This window comes from Sturnus vulgaris, chromosome 26, assembly GCF_052056855.1.
Source record: "Sturnus vulgaris isolate bStuVul1 chromosome 26, bStuVul1.hap1, whole genome shotgun sequence".
Taxonomy (NCBI): Eukaryota; Metazoa; Chordata; class Aves; order Passeriformes; family Sturnidae; genus Sturnus; species Sturnus vulgaris.
Genome location: NC_142268.1, coordinates 205,283 through 229,568, shown reverse-complemented (window position 1 = coordinate 229,568; position 24,286 = coordinate 205,283). Strand labels below are relative to the sequence as shown.

The 24,286-nt window shown below is 67.5% G+C and overlaps 3 protein-coding genes across 4 annotated transcripts; 1 reads left to right on the top strand and 2 right to left on the bottom strand.

Moving 5' to 3' along the window:
* The first annotated feature begins 937 nt into the window (after window positions 1-937).
* On the top strand, window positions 938-14,334 carry NCAN (neurocan). Of its 2 annotated transcripts, none has more exons than XM_088179090.1 (15): window positions 938-1,071; window positions 6,225-6,304; window positions 7,266-7,667; window positions 8,089-8,263; window positions 8,366-8,493; window positions 8,822-9,115; window positions 9,373-10,221; window positions 10,301-11,368; window positions 11,591-11,707; window positions 11,817-11,930; window positions 12,098-12,256; window positions 12,339-12,421; window positions 12,507-12,651; window positions 13,219-13,401; window positions 13,507-14,334. In XM_088179090.1, exons 2-15 carry the CDS (start codon window positions 6,232-6,234, stop codon window positions 13,758-13,760), a joined length of 4,044 nt encoding a protein of 1,347 aa, XP_088035216.1. In that variant the 5' UTR covers window positions 938-1,071; window positions 6,225-6,231; the 3' UTR covers window positions 13,761-14,334. The 2 variants fall into 2 exon arrangements, with proteins under 2 accessions (XP_088035216.1, XP_088035217.1); XM_088179091.1 differs by having other exon boundaries at window positions 13,503-14,334.
* A 606-nt stretch (window positions 14,335-14,940) lies between these two features.
* HAPLN4 (hyaluronan and proteoglycan link protein 4) lies at window positions 14,941-18,451 on the bottom strand. Its single transcript, XM_014887174.2, has 4 exons — window positions 18,267-18,451; window positions 17,486-17,848; window positions 16,752-17,054; window positions 14,941-16,089 (listed from the first exon to the last, which is right to left on the bottom strand). Exons 1-4 carry the CDS (start codon window positions 18,382-18,384, stop codon window positions 15,758-15,760), a joined length of 1,116 nt encoding a protein of 371 aa, XP_014742660.1. The 5' UTR covers window positions 18,385-18,451; the 3' UTR covers window positions 14,941-15,757.
* A 2,253-nt stretch (window positions 18,452-20,704) lies between these two features.
* Window positions 20,705-24,206, bottom strand: TM6SF2 (transmembrane 6 superfamily member 2). Its single transcript, XM_014887184.2, has 10 exons — window positions 24,076-24,206; window positions 23,382-23,488; window positions 23,150-23,247; window positions 22,755-22,858; window positions 22,368-22,450; window positions 22,161-22,285; window positions 21,963-22,064; window positions 21,628-21,720; window positions 21,419-21,538; window positions 20,705-20,912 (listed from the first exon to the last, which is right to left on the bottom strand). Exons 1-10 carry the CDS (start codon window positions 24,162-24,164, stop codon window positions 20,706-20,708), a joined length of 1,128 nt encoding a protein of 375 aa, XP_014742670.2. The 5' UTR covers window positions 24,165-24,206; the 3' UTR covers window position 20,705.
* Window positions 24,207-24,286: the final 80 nt, after the last annotated feature.

Below are 24,286 nucleotides of genomic sequence, written 5' to 3'. Positions count from 1 at the left end.
GTGCCCGAGCAGGGGGGGCTCACAAAAGGCAGGAAACGCCACGAAAAGTCTGGCACAATGGAGTCGGAAATGAGAACTTTGCTCTCGGGTTTCCACGGATCCATCCTATGGGCGAAATGGGGAGGGGGGCGAGTCTCTTTTTTTTTTTTTTTTTTGGTGCCAAACCGTGGGAGACAGGCTGGCATTCTTCAGTCACCGGCGGGAAGGTGACCCCCCCACCCAAAACCCCCCCCCACCCCCCCAATAGCTCAGGGATGCTTTTCTTCCCCATTTTGGGGGTCGTGTCTGGTAGCGCAGCTCTTTGGAGAGTCTCACCGATTTTTTAGGGGGGAGTTTGGGGGCTTTTTGAAATCTTTGTGCACCCACAGCAACTTCCAGCCCCCCCGCACCCCATTCCGGCCACATAGGGGGGTGTGGGGGAGGCTGGAGGATGCTGAGGGTGTGCCCTGTATGGCTTAAAGGGAATTTTGGGGTGTGGAGGGGCTGGGAGATGCTCCTCTTTTTGAAAACACCCCAAAAAATCCTTTTGGGCTTCCCCCCCCCTTCTTCCTGCCTCCATCACAGCGACCCCCCCACATCCTGTTAGGGACCCCACCCCCATCACAGCCCCCCCTATTCCATGGCCCCCCCTCATTACAGGGACCCCCCCAACCCCTTCCTCGCTGAGCGGGGTGCAAGAGGCGACTCCGCTCGATGGGGAGGGGGCGGCCCCCATTTTTTTGGGGGGGGTTGGCCCGGGTTTTTTGGGGGGGGGGCGGCGCATGCGCGGCCGCCCCTCGCCCTGCGCCGGGCAGCGCGGAGCGGGCGCGGGTTCTCCGCGGCTGCGGGCAGGTGCGGGCGGGCGGCACCGGCGGCACCGGCGGGGGGAACAGGAGGGGGCCGCGCCCGCCGCCAGCCGCGATTGGCCCGGCCCGGCCCGGCTCGGCCCCCTCCGGGCTGCGGGAGGGGGGGCGAGGTGGGTCCGGCCCGCTGCCCCCCTCTCCGAGCCCCGTTCTTAAGCTCCCGGTGCCGGCGGGAGTGATCGGAGCTACCGGCGGCGATGAGTCCCGGCGCGCCCTGAGCACGGAGCAGGTGAGTGCGGAACCGGCACCGGAACCGGAGCCGACACCGGCACCGGAACCGGCATCGGAACCGGCATCGGCACCGGCGCCGGCACCGGCACCGGCAGCGCCCCCGCTGCGGGGCCGCCGTGGGGATGGGGACACCGGCACGGCTGCGGTGGGAACGGGACGGATCCGTGCCGGGGACGGGGGGATGGGGACAGCGACACTGACACCGGCACCGACACCGGCACCGGCACCGGCAGCGCTACAGCGCTGGATCCGGGCTGGATCCGAGCTGGGGACGCGGCGGAGCTGCGGGGGCTGCAGGAATGCGGGGCCCGGTGGTGGCGATGGGGACGGTGACACCGGCACTGGCACCGCTGCGGGGACGGGGATGGGGGGCGGTGACACCGGCAGCGACACCGGCAGCGACACCGGCGCCACCACGGCAGGAGCGGGACGGATCCAGGCTGGGGAATGCGGGCCTGGGGGAGGACCCGCGGGTCCCGGTGGCGGGGATGGGGACGGTGACACCGGAGCGGGACCGATCCGGGTTAGGGGCGCAGTGGGGAAGGGGACACTCGGTGTGGGGGGGGACGGAGGTGAGGGATGGTGGCCCCGGCGTGGGGGACACTGAGGGGACACTGAGGGGACAGGGAGCTGTCAGGGATGGGGGTGCTGGGCTGGAGGGGACACTGCGGGGATCAGGGGCACTGGGACAGCCGGACAATGGGGGCGTGGCCACTGGCGGTGTGGGGACACCAGGACAGGGGGACACGGTGAGGACCGGAGCTCTCAGGGGCTGGGGAGGCTGAGAGGGGCTGGGGATCCCCGGCACTGGGGACAGTGCGACACCGTGCCCTGAGCCCCCCGGGAGCTGGCAGCGACACAGAGGGCGAGCAGAGGTGGCGAGGGGTGGCAGGACAGCCGTGGGTGCCACCACGGTGTCACCTCCCTGCGGTGCCACAGCCGGGTGCGCCCAGTTCCTTACTGGTGACACTGGTGGCTGCCTGGCGGGTCGGGAGCCGGGAATGTCCCTATCCCGGGGTGGCCCTGGCTACCAGGGGGCTGGCAGAGTGACACGGCCAGGATGTCCCCAGCATGGGGAGAAGCCGGGATGGGTGGGTGGATGGATGGATGTGGGTGCCGATAGGGCCACCCCAAAACCGGTGGGACAACGGTGCCAGCGGCCTGGACCCGTGCCAGGCCCACGGGCCCGGGGGTCTCCTCCCGGTTTTGGGCACCGGCAGCGGTGTCGGGAGTCACTCCCAGCGTGTGGCCGGCGATGCTGAGCCGGCTTTGGGTCTCCCGAGGCGCTTTGGGCTTTGCCGGGGAGAGGCAGAAAACGGGGCAAAAAAAGAATAAATAAATAAAAAAAAAAAATTAAAAAAAAAGAGGAGCAAATTCTAAAATAAAGGCTGCAGACTGTCTGCCTAATAAAAATCGCACCCGGCAAAGGGCCCATATTGGACGGGATCACAGTTTCCCGAGGTGCTAATTTATTCCGGCAGGCTGGGGGGAGCGGGGAGCATCACGTTGCCTGTGAGATGTGACGGCAGCGAGGTTTGCAGAATTCCTTTGTTGTGGGCAGAGAGGAGGGGACGCCGAGCCGGCCCCGCCGCCGGGCTCCTGCCACGGCCGCGCAGCCCCCGGGGACACCCCCGGCCGGGGGACACCCCCGGAGGCCACCCCCGGGCCCCGCTGGGGACACCGCGGCGCTGGGAGGGAGGTGGGTGCTGTGCGTGGGGAGGGGGCTCAGGGGTGCTCGGGAATGGGGGTTGGGGGGTGCAGGAGCAGCCCCCGGGGTGGCAGCGGTGGCAGCGGTGGCAGCGGTGGCAGCGGTGGCGGGGGGGGGACACGCCGAGGGGGTGGGCACTGAGATGTCGCGGGTGTGTTGGTGGCACTGCGGGGACAGCAGAGGTCACGGGGGGTTGAGGTGTGCGTGGGGACACCCCAAGAGCGGCGTGTCCCCAGGGTGGGGACACCAGTGTCGCGACGCAGCCGGGATGCCCGGGCGGGTGGGCAGTGCCCCCTCTGTGCTGTCACCCACCCCGTGTCCCCAGCGCTGTCCCAAATGTCCGCTGTGCTCCGTGCGGACCCCGGGATCCTCCTCACCCCATCCCAGCCGAGGCTCGGGGCAGGCTGGGGGCACAGGTGACCCCCAAACTGGCCGGGTGGTCCCGGCGGCCTGTGTGGAATTAAGCTCTGTTTCAGCTCAAGCTAATCACCAGCCCCGGCTTTGCATATTCATGAGCGGGATGAATTATTCATGAGGTGACAGCAAGTGACAGATGTGAAAATGTTCGCCCGGCTTTGGGGGGGGTTCGGGGGGGCGTTTAGCACCGGCGTTATTTTAAAATTTCTCTCGTCTGCCGTTCCCCCGGTTGGGCTGGGACACCGAGGGGACAGGGACACTCTCCGTGTCCCCAAGGGGGGGCCGAGCCACGTGGCCTTGGGGACGTCACGGTGACACCGCCCTGACTGCGGGGAGAGACCCCCCAGCTGTGAAATCCGGGCCTTGGTGGCCGTGGTGGCCCGGCCACCTCTGTCACCTCGCCACCCCTGTGCCACCCCCCCGCCTCGCTGTCACCACCGGGCGCTGCGTGGTGACAAACACATGGCCCGGCCCACGGCTGCTTTTCCTGGGAATGCCGTACCCATTGTCCCCAACCCACACCTGATGTCGCCATCCCGTACCCGATGTCCCCATCCCGTACCCGATGTCCCCATCCCGTACCCGATGTCCCCATCCTGCCTGGGATCCATGCCGGACCGCTCCCGGTGACACCGCAGTGTCGCGATGTGCCCGCGCCATCCCTGCCTCACTCCCGGCGGGGCTGGGGCTGGATTGTGGATTCATGGATCGCGAGGAGGGGGTTCGGTCCCGGGGACACTGCCCGGCCCTGGGGACCGTGCGAGGGGACACCGCGTGTGGGGGTGGCTCTTCCCGTGTCACTTGTCCTGACCCTGGGAGAAACTTTTCGCTGGCTCAGCACCTTGCCGGGGTGAGGGGCGGGGGGCACGGGCCGGGCCCTGGGGGATGTGTCCCCAGCCAAGGGCAGCGGTGACAGCCGGGTGGCCCCAGAGGAGCAGAGCCGTGTCCTGTCCCTGCTGGGTGTGGATTTTGGGGACATCTGAGCATTCCCAGGTGCTGCCGGCCCCGCCGTTCCCACTTTTCCTGCCGCGAAAGCAAATCCTACAGGGATGCTGATGTCAGGGGAGGCCACAGCTCAGCCGCGCGACCCCAGAACCCGAACCCCGAGCCCCCAGCAGCACCCAGGGGTGGGATCAGGGACCCCCATCCCCATCCCACCCCTCCAGCCCCATCCCACCAAGCCCGGCATTCCTCAGCCCCCCGGGAAGGGGCTGGAAACACAAAGAGCAACTTTTGTGTTTAACATTTAAAGAAATCGCGGCTGTTTGCTCAGCCAGGAGCCGGCTCTGAGTAAATAAAATACCCCGAGCAGGATTTCTACTCCCGGGAGGATTTCTACTCCTCGTGTTCACGCGGCTTTCGCTGCCACCAGCCCGGGGTGGCACCGCGGATGGGACCCCCCCAGTTGTCACTGGATGCTCCGCGGGCCAGGGAGGAGGAGGAGGAGGAGGAGGAGGAGGAGGAGGAGGAGGATGGAGAAGGGGAAGATCCCGGGAAGGTGGCAGGGAGCGGGATCCCAGCGCCGTTGTCTCCCCAAATCTCGTTTGCCTTTCAATGGGAAAAATCGCCTGGAAGCTGCAGCGGGGACAAAAAGAAGATGGGTGGAAATCCCAAAAAATCTTTGAAAAAGTGGGAAAACGCAACAGAACGGTCTGGAGCCCTGGGGGCTGCGTGAGCACAGACAGGGACACCCTGGTGCTTGGTGTCCTGGATGTCCCCATCCCGTCCCCACTGTCCCCATCCCACACCCACCAAGGTCACAGAGCTGGTTTTTGTCCTGGGAAAGCTCCTGGACACCCAAAACCAAAATTAACATTTCAATGGGAGCAGCCGGAACCTCCCGAACCCGAAAGTGCCAAAGAATTTATAACTTTTTCCCCTAGAGAGAGGAAAAAAGGAAAAGTTCGGTGCTGGCGAGGCTGCCCGGAAGGAATTTCCTTCCCGGAGCATCCCGGAGCAGGGATGAAGGAGCCGCGCTCGGTGCCTTGGAGCAGCCCCGGGGCTGTTTTGGGGTTTTCCAGCTCCTGGGAGATTTATCTGGGCAGAGGCGCATCCCGCTGCCCATTCCTGACCCCGGGAATCTCCCAGGTCTCCTCCCTGTCCCCTCCCAGCTGCTGGCTGTGGGGACAGAGCGCCCCGCGGAGCTGCCAAGGCTTTTTTCTTGAGAAGAAATCCGATAAAAAGCGGTTTTGCGTCCCCTAAAAAGGTCCTTTGCCAGCTCGGAACACGGGGGGTCTCCTTTTTTCTCGCCGTTTCGCTCTTTCTTTCTATTTTCGTCCCATAAAAGCACAGAAGGGACAGAAGGAGGCAGCAAGGGCTGGAAATGGAGCAGCAGGGATGGGGGATGAGGCAGAGACTCGGTTTGGGGAGGCGCCGGGGGCTCCTGGTGTCCCCCAAAGGACGGAGTGAGGTCCCCAAATCCCTGTCTGGGACAGGGGAAAACCGGGGGGCAGCGAATTCCAGGATGGGTCCATGGGAGGGGGGACTCGGGGTTTGGTGCAGGCTCGTGGTGGCACTTTGGGGTTTGGGTTTTGGGCGCTGGGTGACGGTGACAGGAACTGGGTGATGATTTTGGGCACTGCGTGATTGTTGTGTCCATTCTGGATGATGGTGGCAGGCCCTGGGTGACACCTGTGCCAGGTTGTGCCCACTCCGGATGTGTGACTTGCCCAGCTCCCCGCTGATCCCAGGGGATTTCGGGACCCTCCAGCAGAGCAGGACGGGAGCAGGGCCGGGGCTTTGTGCCTGTGCGGGACCCCCGGGATGTGGTTAAAAAAAAGAGAGAGAAAGGACAGCAGCACACACGGGGCTCTTGGGGAAGAAAGGCCAATTTATTGTACAGCCAGCCCGGGTTTAAAGTGTGTCAGTGCAGCCAGGACAGGACAGGAGCTCATTGGACAATTGGGAAAAACATCCTTGGGGCGACCTCCAGCCCTCCCTGGGCTATCGGGGCTGATGCCGCTCGCCCCGCGGCGATTCCTGGCCCCTGGCGAGCCCCGGCCTGGCAGCGCGCGCTGTCCCCGCAGGTCCAGCATGGTCCATGTGATGGGGGATGCCGCCTGCTGGCTCCTGCTCGGGCTCTCCCTCCTGCCCATCGCCGTCCTGGGTAAGTGCTGGGGCTAATTACGGGGCAAACAGCAATAAATAATGAACCCTGCGCCGCGAGAAATCGTGACAGGCAATAAAAACCTGGGCAGGGATTAGTGAGGGAAAAACCCCCCAGGCCACCGTGTCCCCCTCCCTCCATCCCCGCCTTGGGATCGCTGCAGGCGAGACCTTAAATCCTTAATCCCGCTGGCGACCCCTCCCCACGGCCCCGCTGAGCCCCCCGGGATTTGTCGCGGCTCTGAGCCGTGTCCCCCCTGTCCCGTCCCTCCCCCAGGGGACACCGCAGCACGGGGGGTTTGGGGATGGCCCAGCCCGGAAGGGTCCCGGTGTCCCAATGAGCCTCGGGTGAGGTGAGGGTGGGGGAGGAAGGTCCCGGGGGGGGATTAGTGGCCCCCAGCTGGTCCCTGACCCCACTGGGGGGTCCACGGCGGCTCCGAGACGCGGGGGATTTGCGGCGGAGCTGGGAGCCTGCACAGGCTGGGACGGGATTAGTGCGGGAGGAGGAGGAGGAGGAGGAGGAGGAGGAGGAGGAGGAGGAGGAGGAGGAGGAGGAGGAGGAGGGGGAGGAGGAGGAGGGAGGGTGGTCACGGTCCTGCCGCGCTTTATCCCAGCACTGCGGTGCCTTTTCCGCCGGTGCCACCCGGGTTCGGCGGCATCTTTGGCGAGCGATCCCCCTCTGCGGGCAAGGACGGGCCGTGCTGGTGGCCCTGGCAGCCGTGTGGCACCCATGGGTGCAGAGCAGTGGCCACAGCCTGGGGACATACCGGGGGGGGGGCTGGGCCCGCTCCGAGTGGGGGGCTCAGCCCCAGAGGGGTCCAGGTGGAGCAGCAACCACTCGATTTATCCCAATCCCTCATCCCCATTCCTGAGAACCCTCCCTCCCGACCACCCTGCCATGCCCCCAACCCTCCTGGGCTGTGCCCACAAGCCCCGTGGCAACCCCGCCGCTGTCCCCGCAGGCTCGCAGGACGAGGGGAAGGTGATCCACATCACCAGGGTGCAGCACCAGGCGGTGCGGGTGGGGCTGGGGGAGCCCGTGACCCTCCCCTGCCTCTTCCTCCTGCACCCCTCGGCCTCGCTGGGGCCCAACGAGCCCCCGGAGCCTCCCCGCATCAAATGGAGCAAGGTGCGCTCGGCCAGCGGCCAGAGGGAGGACGTGCCCATCCTGGTGGCCAAGGACAACGCGGTGAAGGTGGTGAAAGCCTACGAGGGGCGAGTGTGGCTACCGGGCTACCCCCGGGACCGCTCCAACGCCACGCTGCAGCTGCGGGCGGCCCGTGCCAGCGACGCGGGGCTCTACCGCTGCGAGGTGGTGGCGGGCATCGATGACGAGCAGGATCTGCTGCCGCTGGAGGTGACGGGTGAGCCGGGCACGGCCGGGGCCACGGCCGGGGGGGCGCTGGGGCTGAGGTAAAGTGGGCGAGTTGGGCATTCAGGGTGAGCTGTGCGCCCCACGAGAGCTGCGCACCCCGTGCCAGTCCAGAACCCGAGCCAGTTCTGCACCCCGGGCACCCCGTGCCAGCCTTGCACTCATGCTAATCCTGCACCCGTGCCAATTCTACATTCCGTGCTAATCCTGCACCCCGTGCCAATCCTGAACCCGTGCCAGCCCCATATCTCGTGCCAATTCTGCACCCCCAGGATCCCCTGCCAATCCTGAGCCCTGTGCCAATCCTGCACCCCATGGACCCAGTGCCAGCCCTGCACCCGTGCCAATCCTGCACCCCACCCAGCGCCGCCCTCCTGCCCGCGGTGCCATCTCCCCTCTCCTGTGCCCCCCAGGCGTTGTGTTCCACTACCGGCCCGCGGGCCAGCGCTACGCCCTGAGCTTCCCGGCCGCTCGCCGCGCCTGTCGCGACAACTCCGCCGACATCGCCTCCCCCCAGCACCTCCAGGCCGCCTTCGAGGACGGCTACGACAACTGCGACGCGGGCTGGCTGAGCGACCAGAGCGTGCGGTGAGCGCGCGGGGCGAGTCACCCCCACGTCGGGGCCACCCCTGGGCCACCCCGGGCAGCCCTCCCCGAGGAGCCCAGCGCCCACCGTGCCCCTCCCGGCAGGTACCCCATCACCCAGTCGCGGCCCGGCTGCTACGGAGACCGGAACAGCCTCCCCGGCGTGCGCAGCTACGGGCGCAGGGAGCCCGCCGAGCTCTACGACGTTTACTGCTACTCCCGGGAGCTGCGAGGCAAGGGCTGCGTGCCGGGACCGTGCCCGGGGTGGCTCTTTGTGGTCCCGGTGTGGCCACGAGCACGCCTGGGTGCCCAGGGGTGGCCCTTTGTGCCCCTGGCATGGCCAGGAGCACAGACGAGTGCCCAGGGATGTCTCTTCGTGGCCATGGCACGTCTGGGTGCCCACGATGTGCCTCCCTGTCCAGCCGCGGTCCGGCTGCAGGGTGGGAGCCACCCTGGCTCCACGCGTGGCCCCAGCGCTCCGGCGACCAGAACGCCCCAAAACCCCAAAACCCCCCTCGCACTCCCTGTCGCCGTGTCCCCAACACCTCCCGTGTCCCGCAGGCACCGTGTTCTACGCCACGGCTCCGGGCCGCTTCACCTGGCAAGGAGCCCGCAGGCACTGCCGGAGCCGCGGGGCATCGCTGGCCACCACGGGCCAGCTGTACCTGGCGTGGCGAGAAGGGCTGGACCAGTGCGACCCGGGCTGGCTGGCTGATGGCAGCGTGCGCTATCCCATCCGCCAGCCCCGCAGGAAATGCGGGGGAGAGGCCTCGGGGGTGCGGACCCTCTACCAGTTCCCAAATCGCACTGGTTTCCCCCCCGCCGCCTCCAAATTCGACGCTTATTGCTACAAAGGTGAGGGGTCCCCTCCCAGCCGCCCCCCAGCCGCTCCCTCCCTCCCTCCCTCGGGGAGCAGTGGGCACGGCCGGGAAATCGCTGCGGATGAATATTTAATGAGGAATTAATGAGATAAATGAGGAGGGCGGCGCTGGGAGGGAGCTCAGTGAGGGGAGGGGGATGCGGTGCTCGGGGCTGGCACTCGAGGGGGGCTGCGGGACCCCCTCCCGGGTGCCCTCGGTGCCGCCGCCGATGCCCGTGCTGTCCCCACGCAGCCGCGGGCCACAGCGACACGGAGGAGCCGGTGCTGCCGGCGCCACCCACGCCCGACCCGCCGAGCAGCGACAACGTGCTGGTGGAGCACAGCGAGGAGCTGGGCACATCGGGGGACACTCGCGACATCCCCCGCGACCGCTACGACCTCCTGCCACCCCCGGGACCCGCGGGGTTGGGCGAGGATGAGGAGGACGAGCAGCTGCGGCCGGCCAGTGGTAGCCCGGTGGCACAGCGAGGTGACCTCCCGGGCACTGCCCTGGCACCGGTACCGGCGGCTCCGGAGCTGGGCACGGGCGCTGCGACATCCCTGTCACCCACCGCGGCCACCTCGTTGGTGTGGCCTCACGATGAGGAGGCTCTCAACGAGGTGGATGAAGATCCAGAGAGCTCCCGGCGGGATCCTCCCAGCGCCAGCGCGGCACAAGGAGACCCTCAGGGACCCCCGGCCACCCTCCTGTCACATTCCCAGAGCCCAGCCCTGGAGCACAGCTCGTCCTTGGCACCGGCCGGGCTCGGGACGGTCCCGAGCGCTACCCCGGGGACCCCCAGCCCCACCCCGGGGACCCCCAGCCCCACCCCGGGCAGCTCCGGTGCCCCGAGGAGGAGCTACCCCGGCCTGAACGGGCGCTACTTCCAACTCCAGCGGCACAGCCGCGACCCCGAGGTGGCAGCCGGGGACACCGCGATGGCAGCGACAATTGTCACCCAGGCCCCCGTGCTGGCGCAGGAGGTGAAGGGAGCGGCGGCCAAGGCCGTGGAGCTGTGGAGCCTCCCCCGAGCCGGCAGCGAGAGCCCCCGCGAGGGTCCCCTGGCGTCCCCCGAGGCGCTGGACGAGGACATGAGCCCCGGTAAGTGACACCAGGCACGGCCGCGGGGTCCCGGCGCTGTCGCCTCTCGGTGACCCCACGGCGGTGCCATCTCTTGCAGAGCTCGGGGCCACCGCCCCGGTGTCCCTCTCGCCGACCCCGAGGGATTCGGGGACACCCGAAGGGACCCCCCCCGTGATGTCCCCGTCCCCCGCCGCTCCCCACCGGGACATCCCCGAGGCTGGGGCTCCCAGCGCCCGCGGGGACTCCCCGAGGCCACCCGCGGATGTCACCGAGGACTTCTCCGGGGACACCCCCTCGCAGGAGGGCGGTGGCTCCGTGCCCCCGCTGCCCCCGCTGCCCCCGGCCCCGCTGGTGGCCGAGGGTCCCGAGCTGTCCCCGCAGCCCCGCGGGGACATCGGGGACGGCAGCGGGGCCGCGGGTGACGGCGCGCTGGAGAGGCAGAGGAAGGCGGTGACATTCCTGCAACCTGAGGGTCCCTCCGAGGGACACCCTGCCACCCCCGGCCACACCGAGGGGGCTCCTCCCGGGCGCCCCTCCAGCCCCACGGCTCCCCACGGGACGGCCGAGCCCAGCCCGGAGCAGCCGGAGGAATCCAGGGATGTTGGGAATGGGGCAGCCGAGCCCGGCAGCGAAGCAGCCGCGTCCCCCCCGGTCTGGGATGTCCCCTCAGCGTCCCCTTCCCCCGTGGCCACCGAGGTGGTGCTGTGGGCTAGCACCGAGCGGCCGGAGGAGGTGGCCGAGGAGGGGTCCACAGGCTTTGCTCCCCCCGACCCACAGCCCACGCGGCGCTCCGAGCCGGAGCCGGGGGCAGCCGAGCAGCTCCTCCTGTCCCCCCCGGGCCCCCGGCAGCCCCCCGCCACCCCCGGCCCCCCAGATGTCCCCAGACACGAGGATGCGACACCAACCCCCGGCGAGGAAGACGCCTCCGGGGAGGCCAGGAGGGAAGAGCCCCCCACTCCCCTGGGCTCGGCCACCCTCGGCCCCTGGCTGTCCCCCAGTGCCACCCACCCGGGGGGGACAGAGCCCACCGGGTCCCCGAGCACGGGGCCAGAGCTGGGGGGCGCGGGAGGGTCCCCAGTGCTGGATTCCGACAGCGGCAGCGGGGACGAGCCGGCGCTGGACGAGCGGGAGCTGCTGGCCTGGGTGGGCAATGCCAGCGGGCACGGTGAGCTGGGGGCACTGGGCATGGTGGCCACGGGGCGAGCGGGAGGTTTCGAGGCGGAGGTTTGGGCGGGGTGGATCCTTTTATCCGGATTTCCAGACTGGGAGGCGCGGGGATGGCGCGGGGATGGCGCGGGGATGGCGCGGGGATGGCGCGGGGATGGCGCGGGTGGCACCGCTCCCACTCGCCCAGCCCGGCTCTCAGGGCACCGCTGCCACCCCGCAGCGCCGCCGGACCCGTGCCAGAACAACCCGTGCCTGCACGGCGGGACGAGCCGTGCCAACGGCACCGTGTGCGGCTGCAGCTGCGCCCCGGGCTTCACCGGCGAGAACTGCGAGATCGGTGAGGGCCCGGGGCACCGGGCGGGCCTGGCACAGCGCGGGGGTGGTGGCCATGTCCCCTCCTCGGCTCGGGGATGTCGCCGCGCCCGCAGCTCCCGTTGTCCCCGCAGATATCGATGATTGCTTGTCCAGCCCGTGCCAGAACGGCGGCACCTGCATCGACGAGATCAATTCCTTCGTGTGCCTCTGCCTGCCCAGCTACGGCGGCAGCCGCTGCGAGAAAGGTGGGGACACACCCAGTGACCCTCCAGTGTCCCCTCATTGTCCCCTCACTGTCCCTCCCCCGTGCCCCCCCTCCAGCCCCTGTGGCTTTGGGGAGCTGCAAGGAGACACAAACCCTGCACGGTGGCCGCCCCCTTGCTCTGTCACCACTGTCGCCGTGTCCCCGCAGACACGGAGGGCTGTGACCACAACTGGCACAAGTTCCAGGGCCACTGCTATCGCTACTTCGCTCGCCGGCGCTCCTGGGAGGACGCGGAGCGCGACTGTCGCCGCCGCGCCGGGCACCTCACCAGCATCCACTCGCAGGAGGAGCACGCCTTCATCAACGGTGGGTTGGGGGTCCCCGATCCCCCCTCCCCGCCTGCTCCTCTCGCCTCCTCCGTGCGAGCCGCGGGTGCCTCTCCCCGCAGGTTTCGGCCACGAGAACACCTGGATCGGCCTCAACGACCGCATCGTGGAGCAGGACTTCCAGTGGACCGACAACAGCGGCTTGGTGAGGGCTTTGGGGGGCTGGAGGGGGGGGCTCAGGGTGAGGGGAGGGGGCTCCCAGGGTGTCACCGTGTCTGGTGGCCCCGCAGCAATACGAGAACTGGCGGGAGAACCAACCCGACAACTTCTTCGCGGGCGGCGAGGACTGCGTGGTGCTCGTGTCCCACGAGATCGGCAAATGGAACGACGTGCCCTGCAACTACAACCTGCCCTACATCTGCAAGAAAGGCACAGGTAGTGCCCGCCCGGCGTGCCCGGCCTGGCACGGCCTCATCCCGCAGCCCCTGGCCTCCCTGTCCCCATCCCTCGGTCCCTGGTGTCCCCATCCCGGTATCCCTGTCCCCATCCCGCAGCCCCCAGGCCCCTCCTCATACCCAGCAAACCTTTCCCAACCCTTCTCCCAGGAGAATTCCAGCACTTCTCCAGTAAATCTCCATTTTTTCCTCTCTTTGCCCCCCCGATCAATCGTTCTCTCAGCGCTCGGATTTGTTTAATTTGCTCCCATTAAACCCATTAAATTCCCATTCCTTACCTCGGGAAGTTCCATTAACCTCCAGCTGCTCCTCCCCTCCCCGCGCGCTAATGACGCCCCAACAAGGCCATTAATTAACCAATTAAGCCTTGGGGACACCTCGCTGCCACCCTGAAGGACGAAAAAAGCCACCACGCCCCCCGGGGATGGAGAGGGAAAACTCCTGGGTGGCCCGGATTGGTGTCCCTTGTCCCCTCCCAGTGACTTCCAGTGACTCCCAGTGACTCCCGGTACCAGAGGGTGACAGAGCTCGGTGTGTCCCCCCCCAGTGCTCTGCGGGCCCCCCCCGGAGGTACCGAACGCTTTCCCGGTGGGGAAAAGGAAGGAGAAATACAACATCCACTCCAGCGTGCGCTACCAGTGCCACGAGGGCTTCACCCAGCGCCACGTGCCCACCATCAGGTGCCACAGCACGGGCAAGTGGGACCGCCCCAAAATCCTCTGCACAAAACGTGAGTGGGGGACCCTGGGGGTCGGAACAGGGTGGGATTGGGGAGGGGGGGGGTCCCAGGATCCGCCACCCCCGTGCTTGCCCTGCCTTGCCCCCCGTTAGCCAGGCGGTCTCACCGGGCGCGGCGGCACCGGCGGCACCGGCACAGCCACCACCAGCACCACCAGCACCACAAACCCCGCAAGGAGCGGCGAAAACACCGCCAGCACCTCCGGCTGGACTGGATGGAGGAGGGCCACTACTTCTAGAGCCGGGCGAGCACAAAGGGGCCCCCCGGGGGATGCGGTGATGTCCCCCGACCCCCTCTCTCTCACCCTCCCCCCTTCCCCGCCCCTCTTTTTTAACCCCTTTTGGCTTTAGCTCCTTAGGATGCCCGGCCCCGTAGGGAATAGGATCCGGAGGGGGCGGCTGCGTGTGCGTCCCCAGCCCTCCCTGCATGTCCCACGCTCAGCCCCCCGGCCCGGGCTGGAGCCCCCAGCCCCGCACAGGGACCCCCCAAAGCTGGGCTCTGTCCCTGTCCCCAATTCGGGGGTGAATCAAGCAGCACCCCCCCCCCCCCCCCCCATATCCCACCTGGGGGTGGCTCTGGTTTTTTTTTAGCAGCCCCCCTCATTTCCCTGCCCCAGCATCTCGGGGCGTCCCCGCAGCCGGAACGGGGTGGGGTGGGGGGGACACGGTGGCCGCGGGGCCACTGTCCCGCTGCGCGCCTGGTTTGGGGGTGCTCGGTTTGGTTTTGTGCCCTTTCCGTTCGTTTCGGGTCCCCGTTGGAGTTGGCGTGTGCGTGTGTGTGTGTGCGGCGCTTTCCGACCTCTGCTGTTTGCGACGTGACTGCCGTGTCCCGGCCCCCTCCCCGAGCCTCTCCTGACGCCCCCTCCCCATTTCTGACTCTGCCTTTCTGTACTGCTGGACATTTTAATAAATTTTTTTAACAGTTGAGCGACTCCTCCCCCAGGTCCCTTTTCCTGGGGGCTTTGGGACGTGTCTCCTGCCTGGCGCCGCTCCCCAGCTGCCTCCTCTGGCCGCACCCCATTAATTCCGAGCAATCCCAAATCCTCAAATCCTCCCCCAGGGCTCCCCGTGCCGCATTCGCCACCCGCTAGCCCCGAGTCACCGCAGTGGTGGCCAGCACGTGTGTCCCGTGGTCACGGCGTCCCCCTCAAGATGAGGAGACACCGATGGATTTTTTGGGGTGATTCCTGCCTAAACCATCCTCCCTCACCCACCCCCGAGGTTCCCCTGTCACCCACGGTCCCGCTGTCCCCTCCCAGGGCTGTGACATCCCGGCAGATATTAGTTTTCACGGCTCATTAAAGGTAATTACCGGGCTGCGCTCAGCTGCAGGATGTCCCCGCATCCCGCTGTCCCCATCCATGTCCCGCCACCCCCAGGGTGACCCCAGGTCACTGCCAGCACCGTGACACGCCGGGGTGGCTCCGCTGCTGCTTGGATCTCATCCCGAGAATTCCCAGGGATGCTCCGGGATCGGGCCCCGAGCCCCCCAACCCCCGGGAGATGCCCCAAGGACACGGCGGAGCCGCGCTCAGCTCTCCAAAGCGGCCGAAGCTTTTATTTCATCTACGTCCAGGGCTGCCAAAGCCTGCGGGCGGTGCCCGGCCGGGTGGGCACGGTGCTCCCTGCCCCCCCGAGCCCCCCGAGCCCCCCGGCCAAGCCAAGCGCGCAGGAGCTGCCCCGGGGGGGCTGCGGGACCCCCCCGGCTGCCAAGGCACGGAGCCAAAGCCGGTGCCCCCCAAAATGTTTGCCCAGCGCCACGGGGGGGCTTTGGGGAGGGGCTGTGGTACCTCCCGGGAGCGGGGATGGGGATGAGGATGGGGATGAAGGTGAGGGTGAAGGTGAGGATGAGGATGGGGATGAGGGTGAAGGTGAGGATGAGAATGAAGATGGATGAGGATGAGTAGGATGGGGTGAGGATGAGGGTGGGGATGAGTGTGAGGATGAGGATGAGGATGAGGATGAGGATGAGGATGAGGATGAGGATGAGGATGAGGGTGGGGATGAGTGTGAGGATGAGGATGAGGAGGGCGGGGGGTCTTCAGCCCTTTTAGCGCATGCAGCAGGCGCGAAGTCGAGAAGCGAGAGCTGCGCGGAGCGGGGGGAGCCAACCCCGAATCGGGGCTCAGGCTCCCGGCTGGGCTCACCGAACCCTCCCCCTCCCGCTACCTCAGTGTCCCCAAGCGTCACCGAGTGCCACCAACCCGCGCTGGCTCCACCGCTCCCTCCGGAGCCAGGAGCTGCCCGCAGCTCCCCGCACAGCGCGGGGTTCAGGAGCGGGGGGAAAAAAACCCCAAAAAATCCAGACCCCATCCAAGCCCGGGGGTGCTGCCGGACCCCTCCAACTCTCACACGCGTTTAGGAGCCCCCTCACCCCCCGCGGGCGCGGCTGCCCCGGCTTTTTTGAAGCAGTACACGCCGAACAGCTTGTACTTCTTGTCGGGGAAGCCGAGGTTGCGCACGCCGGGCTCGCGGCCGCCGCAGCGGGCGCGGGGGTTCACGATGGGGTAGCGGATGCTGCCGTCCTCCAGCCAGCCGGCCTCGCAGCGATCCAGCAGCTGGATCTTCCAGGCCGCGTACAGCTGCCCCACCTTGGCCACCGCGGCTCCGTTGTTCTTGCACGCCTGCACGGCCTCCGGGTAGCTCAGCTTGCGGAAGGTTTTCAGGAAATAAACTTTGCCTGGAAATAAAAGGAGTGGGGGGGGGTGAAGGGGTGAGGGGGTGCCGGAGAATCCTCGGGCAGCGGAGTGAGGTGGGGTGAGGGGTACGAGTGACCTGGAGCGTCCCCAGAACGTTTTTGGGGGGCTGGAGGGAATCCCTGTGGAGACCCCAAACACGTTTTTTTGGGTCTGGAGGTGGTGGAGGGAAGCCCTGTGGAGACCCCCAGCAAGTTTTTGGGACTGGAGGTGATGGATAAAAACCCTTTGGAGCCCCAAAAACGTTTTGGAGACGATGGGAAAGGAGAGCGGGATCAGCCCTGTGGACCCCACGAACACATTTTTGGGGACTAGAGGTGAGCCCTGTGGAGCACCCAAAACATTTCATTTTGGCTAAAAACAAGAGGTTTGGGGTTTAAAAAAGGGGTTTCGGCTAAGAGAGAAGAGGTTTTGGATTAAACAAAAGGAGGTTTTAGATTTATAAGAGAGAGGTTTTGTCTAAAAAACCGAGAGTTTGTCTAAAAAAATATCATTTTTTCCCCCCTAAACCTCAATCCTCCAACCCCACAACCGGTGCACAACCACAACCCCAAACCCCTCCAGAGCCGGAATCCACCCCCGCCCACCCTTCCCACCACCCCCATTCCCCCCAACTTTCCAATTCCTCCTTTTCCCCTCCCCTCACCGTTGAGGTTGGAGGTGAAGCAGAACGCATCGTAGTGCTCGCTCTCCTTGTGCCTGAAGCCGTAATTCCTCACTCCCACCGGGGTGTCCTTGCGGCCGCACTGCTCGCGGGGCCGGGAGATCGGGTACTGCACGGAGCCGTCCTGCAGCCAGCCCGCGTTGCACCAGTCCATGCCCTCCAGCCAGGCCTGGTGCAGCTGCTCGTGCGAGGCCAGGATCCCGTCCTGCTCCTGGCACGCCCGCTGGGCCTCGTGGAAATTCAGCGTGTAGCGCCCCAAGCGTGGGTGGTACGGGAAAATCACACCTGGGACGGGAGGAGGGTTGGGGGTTTGGGGGTTTTGGGGGGGTTTGGAGGTGGGTGATGGAGGGTGAGGGGTGGGATTTGTGCACAGGAGAATCGTCTGGAAAAGCTTTGTCGGTTTGTAAGGAGAGCAAGATTTTGGGAACTCCAAACTCCAGGAGATTCTGCTCTGGGATTTGGGGAAATGGGAATTCTGGCTGGGAAAATCACCCGGAACCCCCAAAACTGCATCCCCTCTGCCACCTCTCGAACCCCTAAAAAAGCATTTCCCCCTTTTCCCACCCCCAAAATCCCCTGACCCTTCGACTTCTACGAGCCACCACCACAAACCCTCCCCACCTACAAAACCCCATAACAACCCCCGTAAACCCCGGGCGCTGAAAATGCCGGGATTTTCACCCCAAAAACCACCCGGGGGGAACATCCCGAGCCACCTTCCAGGTCCAGCTTGACCACTCCGGTGTCATCCTCGAGCTCGTTGGTCACCTCGCACTCGTAGCGCCCGTAGTCCTGCAGGGTCACGTTGCGGATGATGAGGGACGCGTCGCCCACCCCGTCCTCCTGCAGGGCCGTGCGGCCCCGGTACGGCCCGAACGCCCGGCGGGCCTTGCCCAGAGCCACGAACACGTCCACGAACGTCATGGGCTCCGTCACTTTGGTCCACTTGAGGCGGATCTCGGCCGGGTCGTGCGCGGACACGTCGTAGTGGTAGCGGCAGGGCAGGATGATGGTGCCACCGCGGTGTGTCACCACCTTGCCCGGAGCTGTCTGCACCACCACGGCACCGCTGTCACCCTCTGGGGGGGGACACGGGGGTCAGCAGGGACCTGCCGCCATCCCGGGGCTGGCACGGGGGTCCCAAGTGGAATAGCGGGATGGGGGCGTGGGAGCATCCTTTGGATTGAGTTCCCGTTTTGGGGGATAAAGCAGGATGGGATGTGGGGAATTTCTCTCTTTTAGGGCCAAGGAAGGATGGGGATGTGGGGTCACACCTTGGGGGGAATTCTCCTTTTTTTGCCGGACTTTGCAAACGCCAAAAGGAGAGCTCGGGGTAATCCCAGGCCGGTTCCCACAGGACAGGGGAGGGGACACTGGGGACGCATCAGAGCCCGTGCTTTGATGGCCATAATACCCAGCACCCCAAAACGGCTGCAGACGGTTCCCCAAACCCACACCCACCCCAATCCCACCCCGGGACATCCCGACCCCACTCACCCATCACATGAACCACCTTCTTCCTGCCGCGGCCGTTGGGCAGCGCCTCGGTGGCGAGCACGGTGGCGAGCAGCAGCAGCGCTGCGGGACCAGCGGCCCAGGGGCTTTGGGGACGCATCTGGGAAGGGGGAGCAGCGCCTTCAGCACCCCCAAAAAACCCCCCCGCGGCTGAGGGGAACCCCCAGGAGTGACGCTGGTGCTCAGCCCCAGCACCCACTGGCACCCACCCCCTGCCCTAGCCGGGGTCGGGCAGGGCTGGGACGGTCGCTGCTCGCCCCCCTCGACCCTTCAGGGACCCCCCCAGCCCCTCAGAGACCCCTCCCCAGCCCCGCAGGGACCCCCCAGCCCCGACTCTGAACTCGGCGAGCCCCGCTGGCTCCCAGGAGTGATGAATATTTCATGGCAGCCGCACCGGTTCGGATCTCTGAGTTATTTATGGCACCTCTGGAAACTGAACCGATGGGCGCGGAGAGGGCAGAGGAGCCCCCCGAGACCCCCCCCCCCCCCCGGCCGCGCCCCCTCCCCAAGGACAGAGTGTGGAGGAGCCTCCCCCTCTCCTCGGGGGAGCCCCCGCGCTCTTGGGGTGCCCCAAATGCCAGCTGGGCTCTGGGTGCCCCCTCCCCGGATGGATGGGGGCAGGGGGAGGCACAGCCCCTCTCGGTGGTCCCAGTGCCGTGTCCGGGACCCCCCGCGTGCCGGGGTCCGCTCGAGGGGCACAAAAAGCGGGGCAGCCCCCCCGGGGGTGCTGGTGCCCGATCCGGGGCTGGGGGAGGTGGACAAACCCCCCCGGGGGTCCCGGTGCCCGGTCAGCACGGGACGAGCGGGTCAGACCCTCCCGGTGCCGAGCCCGGGGGCGAGGGGCGGTGGGCAACCCCCAGGGTGATGCCGGTGCCAAGCCCGGGCTAAGGGCGAGCAGGGCAGCCCCGGTGCCGGTCCGCGGGCAGAAGGAGCGGGGCGGCCCCGTCACGGGGGTCCCGGTGCCCGGTGGGGGCAGGGGGAGTGGGAAAAGCCCCCCCCGGGGCATTCCGGTGCTCGCTGCGGGGGCACAAGGAGCGGGGCGGCCCCGTGGGGGTCCCGGTGCCGGTCCTGGTGCTGATCCCGGTGCCGATGCCGGTGCCAGTCCTGGTACCGATCCCGGTGCCGGTCCCGGTGGCGGCGCTCGGCGCCCGCGGCCCCGGTGCGGTGTTGCAGTGCGGGACACTGCGGCTGCAGCCCCGGGGCTGCGGGAACTCCGGTGCCCGGGCGGGGACAGCGCAGCGAGGGGGGAGCTCCGTTAACGTCACCGCCCCGCTGAAAGCGACCCCTGCCCGCCGCGTCCCTCCCGGTACCGGGGGGGTCCCGTCCCGGAGCCCCGCGCCCGCTCCGCAGCGAGGGAGCGGCGGCCGCAGTCCCGCACTCACCGTGTGCCCGGTGCCGGCCCGCGGGAACGCGCCCGAGCTGCCGGAACCTCCCCCGGTACCTCCCCCGGTACCGCCGGTGCCTCCCCCGGAACCTCCCCCAGTACCTCCCCGGAACCTCCCCGGTACCGCCGGTGCCTCCCCCGGTATCGCCGGTGCGGCTCCGCGCAGGGGGCGACACCGAGAGCTCGGGCCGGCCCTGCCCCGCTGCCGGCTGCTCGCCAAGGTCACCGAGCCCCGCCCGGTGTCCCCCGGAGCCCCCCGGTACTGCCGGGACCCCCGGGCCGGGCCACGAGCAGCTGGGTCCGGTAAATCCCCGCCGCGGGCACGGCAAGGGCGGCTGTGCCCACCCAGCACCAGCCTGGGCACCCACCCCAAAATCCCGGTACCACCCCCAAAAGCTCACACCCACCCAACCCTGAGCCCACCCGAACCCCCTGCCCACCCGCGGGCACCCAGGCACCCACAGGGACTCCCGGCCCAGTCGCCCCCAGCCCCCCAAAAAGGATCCGGGGGTTCTGCGGGGCCAGCCCCGGTGTCCCCGCCGGGCACGGGGGGCTCGGAGCGGAGCTCGGCTCCTTGGTTCGGTGAGCAGAGCTGTGCCCCCCGGCGCTGTGCCCACCCCTGAGCCCTCCCAGCCCGGGCTGGGGCACCGGGATGGGACCGGGACCCACCGGGACCCCCCGAGACCCCCGGGCGGGACCGCGGCTCCTGCGTCCCCCAGCAGTGCCACAAGGGCAGCGCTGGCACCGCAGCGATGTCCCCGCGGACACTCCCGAGGTCCCCGCGGCTTTTGGGGGAGCGCAGCGTCCCTGGGGACACCTCGGGGACATCTCTGGGACACCTTTGGGACACTCTGGGGACGCCTCTGGTCCCAGCGCTCGGAGCGGGGCGGAGGCCCCGGGCGGGATCCGCCGGGGAGGGGACAGCGGGACCCAAAGGGTGGGGACAGAAAACCCCAAGGGGTGGGGACAACACCCTCAGGATGGGAACAGCAGCCCCAGGGTGGTGACACGAGTGCCAGGGGGACGATCAGGACACGTCACTGGTATTTTTTGGCGCGGGCCAGGCCCGGGGCAGCGGCGGGAAGGAAGAAGGCCGGGGAGCGCAGGCAGCGCAGCGCCAGCAGCTGCGGGCCCAGCGCGTACAGGACATTGGAGAGCAGGAAACTCCACAGGACCTCGTCCGGGGTCTGGTACGGGAACGGCGTGCGGGAGTGCAGGGACGAGCCCAGGTGGGCGAACTGAGCCTGCGGACACGCGCGTGGGGTGGGGGCGTCAGGGGGGAGCGGCCCCAAAAGGTGAGAAACCCCCACCCCAAAGGGCAAAGCCCCGGCCCTAAAGGTGCCCCGGCCCTCCGGGGGTTTTTGGCTCCGGCCCATCCAATCTCCAGCCCCGCTTCTCGCTCCATCCTATTTCTGTCCCACTAATCCCGAGTTCTGTCCAAATCCACCGAGGCCCAAAGCAATTTTCTGCCAGCCGAGCTGCTCCACTTGCAGCGTCTCTGCCTTCCAAAACTGGGATTTACCCCCGAAAACTGGGATTTACACCCCAAAACGGGATCTGCCCCCCCCCCCAAACCTGGATCTGCACCCCAAAACTGGGATTTACCGCCAAAAAACTGGGAGCTACCCCCAAAACCCAGCCCCAACCATTTGCCGATCCCCAGCTGGGATTTTTCCTCCCCAAATCCCGGGATTTCGGAGCCCCTCCCGGTTGGGATTTTTCCCCCCAAAATCCCGGGATTTTTCCCCACCTGAGCCACGGCGCCGGCGACCAGCAGGCTCCAGTCGGGCAGCCAGGAGCAGCCGGGCCAGGCCAGCCCGTAGATGGCGAGCAGGAGGAAGGGCAGCAGGTAGAACAGGTAGATCAGCATCTGGGGGGACAGCCCAGCGCCCCATTGTCACCCCTGGTGGCCCTGGTGGCACCTGGAGGTCCGGGGAGGGTCCGGCCCCTCCCTCTCACCTGCACTTTGGGGTAGCCCACGGGGTCGCGCAGGTAAGGCTCGTGCAGGTAGGTGTAGTCGAAACAGGAATCGGCCGGGCAGTCCAGGACCACCTGGGGGGGGCAGGGGTGGGCGAGGGCAGGGGACCCTCCCGGGACCCCCGGGACCCTCCCGGGACCCCCGAGATCCTCCCCGGGAGGCTCCAGGAACCCCCCGAGCTCCTCCAGACCCCTCTGAACCCCTCCAGGACCCCTCAAAGCCCCTCCAGGACCCCCCGAACCCTCCAGGACCCCCCCGAACCCCTCCAGAACCCCCCGAACCCCCCCAGGACCCCTCGAGCCCCCCCAGCGCTCACCATCCCCCTGAAGAAGGTGAAGGCAGCGGTGAGGATGAGGATGAGGATGAGGAGCAGATCCTGCGGCCGCTGGTAGAGAGGTTTGCGCTGCTCCTCTGCGATCTGCCACAGGAAATTCGGGATTTTTTTGGGGGGTCTGCACCCTCTGACCCACCCACCTCCCCCCAAAAAAACCCCAAAAAATCGCTCCGGCCTCACCTTCTCGGGGCTGAGGCTCGGCAGAGCCCGGGGCTGCCGGAAGAGCCGGAGGCCGGTCCAGGTGAGGAGGAGGAGGTAGGGCAGGTTGAGGAGGAAGGCCGGGCTCAGCTCGGAGCTGTATTTCCCTGCGGGAGAGAGAGCAGGGTGGGCACGGAGCCTTCCTCCTCCTCCTCCTCCTCCTCCTCCTCCTCGTCCCCACGGCCGTACCGATCAGGTTGCCCAGCAGGAAAACCACGGCGCTCATGAACAGCGAGCCCAGCCAGAACAGACCCAGCGCGCGGTAACTCCTCCTGCGGGGACAGGGGACCCCTCCTCAAAATTCGGGATTTTCCAGGCCTCCTAAACACCCTCCTCAGGAATTCGGGATCCTTCAGCCCCCTTCATCCCCCTTCTCAGGAAATTCGGGATCCTCCAGCACCCCTCATCCACATCCTCAGGAAATTTGGGATTTTCCGGGCCTCCTAAACCCCCTCCTCAGGAAGTTCGGGATCCCTCCGTCCCCCACCTCGGGAAATTCGAGCCCCCTCCTCAGGAAATTCGTGATTCTCCCGTCCCCTTCTCCCCCTCCCCAGGAATTTGGGATCCCCCGCGCACCTTTTCCCCAGGGCGCCGGCCATGGCCAGGCACAGCCCGTAGTGCACGGTGCCGTCCCAGTAACAGGTGAGCAGCCCGTGAGCCGTGCGCAGGTGGGGATCGCCCTGGGGGACAGCGGGAATGGAAACACCGGGACAGCGGGAGTGGGGACAGCCGGTCACACCGGGAATGGGGACACCGGGAATGGGGACACCGGGACACCGGGAGTGGGGACACCGGGAGTGGGGACACCGGGGGGTCACACCGGGAGGGACACGGGGAGGGGACACCCAGTCACACCGGGGGTGAGGACACTGGGTCACACTGGGAGGGGACACCGAGGGGGTCACCCCGGGGGTGGGGACACCGGGGGACACCGGGGGTGCCCGGGTGGGGGTGCGGGGCAGGGCTGGCACCTCCCGCACGTAGAGCTCCATGAAGCCCGAGATGATCCCGTCCTCCTCCAGCGCGATGATCAAATCCACGGCCGACGCGAAGGAAAACACCACGAACACTGCGGGGAGCGGGGGGGCTCCGTGTGGGGCCCCCCAAAATCACAAATCCCAAATCTCGAATCCCTGCTCTGTGTGGGGCATCCCAAATCCCGAATCCCATATCCCAAATCCCAGATCCCATCGGGGGTCTCACCGCAGAACAGCGGGTCCTGGACGAGGCCGGCGCCGCCGGTGAGGATGAGGAGGGAGACGAGGCCGAAGAGCACCAGGATCGCTGCCAGGGCCAGGCCTGGGGAGCCGCTGTGGGATCGGGAACGCTCCAGAACCCGGCACGGCCCCGATCCCGCATTCCCAGAAAACCCCAATTGCCGCTGATGGGCCGGGATCACCCGAATTCCCGGAATTTGGGCTCTCCCCATGCCGGGATCACCCGAATTCCCGGGATTTGGGCTCTCCGGGAGGGGTCTCCAGGCCGGGATCCAGCTCCTGTCCTGGGATGGATTCCCAGATCTGGGACAAGCCCTGTCCCCTGTCCCGGGATGCATTCCCGGATTTGGGATAGATCCAGCTCCTGTCCCGGGATGGATTCCCGGATCCAGGACAAGCCCTGTCCCCTGGCTGGGACGCAGCTGCCAGGTCCGGACGTGTCCCTGAGGATGTGACACCGATTCCAGGCGGGATCGCTCCCGTCCCAGCCCGATCCCACTCCCGGAGCAGCGGGGCCGCTCCCAAACCCCTCCCCGGGCAGGACCCCACCCCCCTTTCCCCTTTTCCGTTCCCCAATTCCTGGGGGTCCCTCCCGGTCCCCACTCCCCACTCCTCATTCCCTACTCCCTGTTCCCCGTTCCCGGTCCCCATTCCCGGGGTCCCTCCCGGTCCCCACTCACTCCAGGGAGGTGACAGCGCTGACCCCCAAGGCCACCGGGAGGGCGAGCAGGGGGGCGGCCAGGGCGGCCGGGCCCTGCGGGAGCTGCATCCCGGCCCCGCCGCCTGCACCGGGCCCGCGGACTTCGGCCCCGGGACTGCCCCGGGCAGCGCCTTAAAGCCACAGGGACAGCGGGACAGCGGCGGGGACACCGGGCGGGGACAGAGCGGGGA

What these genes read in the sequence shown, in the direction of transcription:
- NCAN (XM_088179090.1), top strand. Translation starts at nt 6,232, where the DNA reads ATGGTCCATGTGATGGGGGATGCCGCCTGCTGGCTCCTGCTCGGGCTC. An exon ending in GGGCAATGCCAGCGGGCACG is followed by an intron (nt 11,369 to 11,590) that starts GTGAGCTGGGGG and finishes GCCACCCCGCAG; the next exon opens with CGCCGCCGGACCCGTGCCAG. An exon ending in CGGCGAGAACTGCGAGATCG is followed by an intron (nt 11,708 to 11,816) that starts GTGAGGGCCCGG and finishes TTGTCCCCGCAG; the next exon opens with ATATCGATGATTGCTTGTCC.
- TM6SF2 (XM_014887184.2), bottom strand. Translation starts at nt 24,164, where the DNA reads ATGCAGCTCCCGCAGGGCCCGGCCGCCCTGGCCGCCCCCCTGCTCGCC. An exon ending in AGCGCTGTCACCTCCCTGGA is followed by an intron (nt 23,489 to 24,075) that starts GTGAGTGGGGAC and finishes CCGATCCCACAG; the next exon opens with CGGCTCCCCAGGCCTGGCCC. An exon ending in GCCGGCGCCCTGGGGAAAAG is followed by an intron (nt 22,451 to 22,754) that starts GTGCGCGGGGGA and finishes CTGTCCCCGCAG; the next exon opens with GAGGAGTTACCGCGCGCTGG.
- HAPLN4 (XM_014887174.2), bottom strand. Translation starts at nt 18,384, where the DNA reads ATGCGTCCCCAAAGCCCCTGGGCCGCTGGTCCCGCAGCGCTGCTGCTG. An exon ending in GAAGGTGGTTCATGTGATGG is followed by an intron (nt 17,849 to 18,266) that starts GTGAGTGGGGTC and finishes GTCCCCCCCCAG; the next exon opens with AGGGTGACAGCGGTGCCGTG. An exon ending in CTTCACCTCCAACCTCAACG is followed by an intron (nt 16,090 to 16,751) that starts GTGAGGGGAGGG and finishes TTTTATTTCCAG; the next exon opens with GCAAAGTTTATTTCCTGAAA.